At 54.7% G+C, this 5,438-nt stretch overlaps 1 protein-coding gene across 4 annotated transcripts in view; it reads left to right on the top strand.

Annotated features, from left to right (window-relative positions):
- The window catches only part of NAV1 (neuron navigator 1), a 243,154-nt gene extending 238,927 nt beyond the window's left edge, over positions 1-4,227 (top strand). For 2 of the 4 annotated variants that reach the window (XM_014522734.2, XM_025211156.1), the window contains exons 29-31: positions 198-316; positions 827-1,024; positions 3,093-4,226. In XM_014522734.2, the coding sequence (XP_014378220.2) occupies positions 198-316; positions 827-1,024; positions 3,093-3,188 (413 nt within the window). In that variant the 3' untranslated portion in view covers positions 3,189-4,226. Of the gene's footprint in view, positions 1-197; positions 317-826; positions 1,025-3,092 lie in introns of all 4 variants that reach the window. The other 2 variants (XM_025211157.1, XM_025211158.1) reach the window with 2 other exon arrangements.
- The last annotated feature ends 1,211 nt before the right edge of the window (positions 4,228-5,438 follow it).

Raw genomic sequence — 5,438 nt, 5'->3', positions numbered from 1 at the left:
TGCTGGGGCAAGTCAAGGCTGTGGTGGGACCCATCATCCTTTTGCTGCTGAGCTGGCTCCTCTGAGAAAACTGAAGGCAGCTGGAGTATACCAACGGGGTGGGGAAGTGCCTGCTACTCCTGGTGACCTGCATGGACCTAGCGGATCCGTAGCTCTGCCCTGCTCACAGGCTTGTCCTTGTCCATCCCCTTCTGCAGGCCCATGCTTCTTCCTGTCCTGCCCCATTGGGATTGAAGATTTCCGGACCTGGTTTATCGACCTATGGAATAACTCTATCATCCCCTACCTGCAGGAGGGGGCAAAAGACGGGCTCAAGGTACCCCCATCCCAACAGTAGCCAGAACCTCCTCTTGCCCAGCATGGGCTAAACAGAGCAACATGTTGCAGCCCAGTTTCTACGTTGTCTGGTGGGGGGATATCTGATCAGAGCAGTTCCCATGTCTGCAAAGCCAACACTGCCTCCTAGACAAGGGCATCCAGACAGCATGATCAGCAGCAAAGCAGTCTGGGAAGGGAGGCAGTGGAAGCCCGCAGCAAAGCTGGGGTGAATGAGGAGCCCAGGGCTGAGAGAGCATGGAGCTATGTGCTGGGATTGAGGAGCCTGGGCAGAGGCATGGGGGCAGGCAGGAGCAGGGCTGGGATTGTGGGGAGCCGTGAGCTGGGCTTGAGGGACACTAGCAGAGCTGGGTGTTAGATGGTGTCCCCTTCTTTCCTGCTCTAGCCCGGGCATTGGTCCCACAGGTCCAGAGTACCATGAATATTGAACCCAGAGCACCACCAGCAGGGGAGAACCTGCTCTTCACCCTCTCTCTGTCTCCTTCTTTAGGTTCATGGCCAAAAGGCAGCCTGGGAGGACCCCGTGGAGTGGGTCCGGGACACCCTGCCCTGGCCATCAGCGCAGCAGGACCAGTCGAAGCTGTACCACCTGCCCCCTCCCACCATCGGGCCCCACAGCACAGTCTCCCCCCCAGAGGAGCGGTCCGTCAAAGACACCACGCCCAGCTCCTTGGACTCTGACCCCTTGGTATGGTCCACTCCCAGGGGGAAGCATGAGTGTGTGGGGGGCCAGGACTTGCGAGGCTGTGGGGGGAAGGGAGCCAGAGACAGGGGGGTGGGTTGCTGTGAAACTGAAGAGAAGGTCTGGGCAAAATTTTCCACCCCAACATTTTCTCAGTAAAAAGCACAGGTTTGGCAACACAGAAACATGCCCTGGATGTGCTGGTTTTTCTAAATTTTTGGTTGGAAAACATTCGGCAAAGAATTATAGCAAATGTGAGGCAGACAGCTCTGTGTTCTCAGTGCTCAGCGCTCTGATGACTTCACACATCAACATGTCCTTAAATGTCATGTTTAAGAACGAAAAGAAAAATTAAACTCAGAATCAAAATCAGCTATTTCAACTTTCTGTGAACAAAACATTTCTATCAACTGGAGATTTATTTTTTGTTCTGCCTTTGGAGCTGTGGAAGCCATTTCTGGGTTTCTTTTAAACATTTTTTTTAATTTAAAACTTCCTGATGAACCTAGAAACCCCTGCTTTGCCCAGGCCTCACTTCATGTGTGCAGTGTGGGCCAGGGCACTCACGGGAGTTATGGAGAGAGGTCTGGGCTGCCAGAGGTACTGGCAGGGTGGTGGGGAGCGTAGTCTGTCCTTCCCAAGTGTCTGCACACAGTGGCACAAATGCCCTCCAAGGAGAGACCCAGTGGGCTCAAGCCCTTGGAACCACATGGATGATGGAGGGGCAGTTTAATTGCACCCCATCATGTGCTGGCCAGCTGACAGCTCAGCTCTGGTAAGATGGCCAGGGGTCAGCACCACTTTGACTTCTTCTTTTCATATGCTGTGAAAATTGTACCATCCAAGTGCTGAATCCCTTTGCTCATCTTCCCTGGGCCTGGAAATAGATTGGAAACCCTACAAGCCAGTGAGCAAGCAGAGTCTAGTGCCAACCCAGTGGCTGGCTGGACTGGCCCTGTGTGCACAGATCTCTTGGCACATCATCTGCGATGTACGCACACATGCATATGCAAGCCTTGCTCACAGTCTCCGTAGTTCTGGTGAAGGGAAACCAACCAGAAAGGCCCACCAAGGAAGAAAGGTAGAACGCTCTTGTACAGTGATGGATAGGTCTGGCAAAGAGCAGGGATTGAAGTGACCACAAAGTGGCAGGAGGCTGGGCTGTTGCATTGAGCAGCAGATCAGCCCATGTCCTGGCTTCCATGGCACCCGTAGCTTTGAGGGCAGCCAGCTGGTGATCCTGCTGCCACCAGAAAGGTCAGGGAGCCACTATGGGCCTCAGATGATCCTCATGAAAGAGCCCTCCTCACAGGTCTGTTTCCCAAGGTGGAAGAGGCATAAATGAGAAAGGTCTGAATCTCTGGGATGGACAAGGCCAGCCTGGAATGGCTCTGAGCTGACAGGGTATTTTCTTTCTGTCATACTTCATTATGAAGAATTGCCAACCTGGCATGGCTGGAGGTCTCCTGGGAGGACCCAGGGCCACAGACTCAGAGACTAATCCAGGCAGCTTCTGCCCAGTTGTTTAGTTTCCTCAGTACTCATTTGAGGCAAAGAATTTTAAACACTTGGGACAGAAGTCCCTCCCTCTCAGCTCATGCAGCAGCACTGGCTCAATGCTGGTGATGTTGGGATGCCACAGTCTCTCTTGGCTCCTGGCAGCGAGGCTGGACAAGAGCTGGGTTTCAAAGGCACAGAGCAAACACTTTGGAGGAGTCAGCGCCTTTGGTTTTGCAGCTATGGCACACTGAAGCCACAGGGGCACATGCCCTGTTGCTTCCTGTCTGCAATGCTGCTGGAATCTGTTAGGCCCAGGAAATCCCAACATAGCTACTCATGTTGGGGGTCTCACGATTTGGAGCCTGGCTTGGAACAGCTTTGTGCGGCTTCTTCATGGTGCTGGGGAGGATCCTGAAGCTGGGCCTGCCTACATGTCAGGAGAGCAGGACCTTGGCAGGGCTGGGGATCGGGGGTAGGATGGGTCTAGCTGGGGGCTCTAGGTCAGGAGTGAGGGGCACTGGGCATCTCCTGCCATCAGAGCCCCTCACCAATCTGTGCCCTCTCCCCTGCACAGATGGCCATGCTGCTGAAGCTCCAGGAAGCAGCCAACTACATCGAGTCTCCAGACCGAGAGACCATGGTGGATCCCAACCTGCAGTCGACTCTGTGAGGCCCCTGGGCCGTGCCGGACTGGGAAGGGGAGGGCGTTGCTGTTGGCAGCCACTGCTCCCACGGGGTTGTTTTTCTTTTCCTTTGGTATCCCTGGAACGTGCAACCCGGGGCTGGACAGCAGAGGGGAAGCAGCACTCGGGGACTTCCCCTTAGGCACTGGGGCAGCTGGGCTCACCCCGGGAGAGCGCAAGGCTCCTGCCTCCCATCCTGACTCTGGTGGTAGGCGAATCCTGGTTTCTTTTCTTGGTTTTTCTGTCTCTATTGCAAACTCCTGGTCTTTGGGGGTGGGGAGGGAAGGATGCAGTCAGACCAGACCCCCCCAGCGCCAGGCAGCCTCTTCTGCAAGAAGGACCCTGCATGGTGGGGCCCCCGCCTGGGTTGGCCCAGGGGCAGGGAGGAGCATGTGGTTGCAGAACAAGAGATCTGTTTTTTTATAATAAAACAAACAGAAACGGGGTGGGGGGGAGCAAATTGAAGAACAAAGTCCTGGTGAACGTGTCCGAGTCGCCTGGCAGAGAGACCCGACAGGCAAAGGTGCTGCCACCAGCTCCCAACATGTCTCCCACCAGCCGCCCGGCCCGGTGCAGCACATGTGAAGGCCTGCAAGGAAGAGGACTCTCCGCTCCGTCTCTGTGCGTTCCATATTTAATCTGCATGGCCGCCATTTCAACCAGGACATCCCAATAAACCCTGCTTTGGTTCTTTAATCCCCCCTACCCCCTGCCTTTTATTTTGGCCAAGTTAAGGTCTCCCTTTGTCCCTCTTTGGTTCTGTTTTTTTTCTCCCTGCCTCTGCCCTGTGCCCCTGAGGCTGTGGCCTGAGGCTTTAGCCTTTCATCATGTCTGTTGCTTTGGTTTTGTTCCTTTTAAACCATTTGTTTCCATAGCTGTTGGCTCCTCCATCGCAGTCACCTCTGTAACAAAACTGGTGCTCACTGGACAATCTCCAGTCACTGAACCCACCTCATGGGTTCTTACAGCTTGCATGAGACCTACCTTGGTTTTGATGGGCAGCACAGCAAACACAGGGAAGCACAACAGGCCAGGCAGGTGCCTCTCCCCCTCCCAGGCTTCACATCACTCCTCTAAAGCACAAGGTTCCTGTGGGCAGGGGCTGGATGAGGGGGACTAGGAGACACCATCACCATTGCTCCGTTGTTGGTCACCAGTGCATCAGCATTCCTGGTATCTCAAAGACCAAGTGAGAGGCCAAGCATGTTGATGACCACCTGCTAACCTAGTATGTCTGATGGCTTCTGTTCTCCATGCCCATCCTAGGCTGGCTGAGGTAGGGGAAGTAGCAAAGATAGTGGTGTCCAAGCCCGCCCGAGGCTGGCTGAGGTAGGGAAAGTAGCAAAGATAGTGGTGTCCAACACCCAGCCCAGCCTGTGCTGCACTGCCCCACACACCCACCTCCTGCCCCAGGCACTGGGGGGCTGGGGCCTGGGGGCAGTGGGTTGGGAGTGAGGGGCACTGGGTTGGGACTGGCCATCAATGTTTACAAATGGGTCCTGGTAGAAAAAAGGTTGAGAACCACTGATCTAGACAAGGGATCACTAGCTAATGGGCCCACAAGTAGAGCAGCGCCTGCTGCTGCCCCAGCTCTGTTCCTCAGCTCAGGACTTACCTGAGAAAGCCACAAACAGACCTTGCATTCTCCAGCCCAGAAACTGATAGGGAGTGGGAACCCTACCAAAGAAGCTGTCCCGCTTTGCCCAGTGGATGGAGTCTGTGCTGCTCTCCCTGCAAGCTGCTAGACTGAGGAAAGACCTTGAAATGAAATTATGCATCTTTACAAACAAGAGCTTGTTGTGAAAAGAGGGGAGCAGTCATGGTGCTGCAAAGTTGCCTTAATACCTCCGTTGCATGGAGCAGGTGTGAGGGTGCAGCACTGCTCACAGGGCCAGCCCAGCAACCTGGTGCATATTGTCTGTGGCTATACCATGTGGAATAGTGGGGGTGTGCACGAGGCCCAATCCCAAGCCCGTTAGCAGTGAACAAGAGTTGACATGAGCATGCCCCAGGGAGCATGCGGTGCATTTTTATCTCTTCTCTGTTGAGCTTATCCTGTGCCTGCTGTCACTCACTCATGTCCCATTGAACGAGGAGCTCAGCCAGCGGCTGGCGCTTCTCTCCTGGAAGCTGAACAGTGTCTGTGCCCCCTGCCCATCCCCACTGGAGTGCTGGGCTGGGTCCAGGTTGGACTTGGTCACCTCCTGGGAACTCCTTTTGCCCAAAGAATGGTGTAG

The sequence above is a fragment of the Alligator sinensis genome, unplaced genomic scaffold (assembly GCF_000455745.1).
Source record: "Alligator sinensis unplaced genomic scaffold, ASM45574v1 scaffold766_1, whole genome shotgun sequence".
Lineage (NCBI taxonomy): Eukaryota > Metazoa > Chordata > Crocodylia > Alligatoridae > Alligator > Alligator sinensis.
This window is presented reverse-complemented; position numbering and strand designations above follow the sequence as displayed.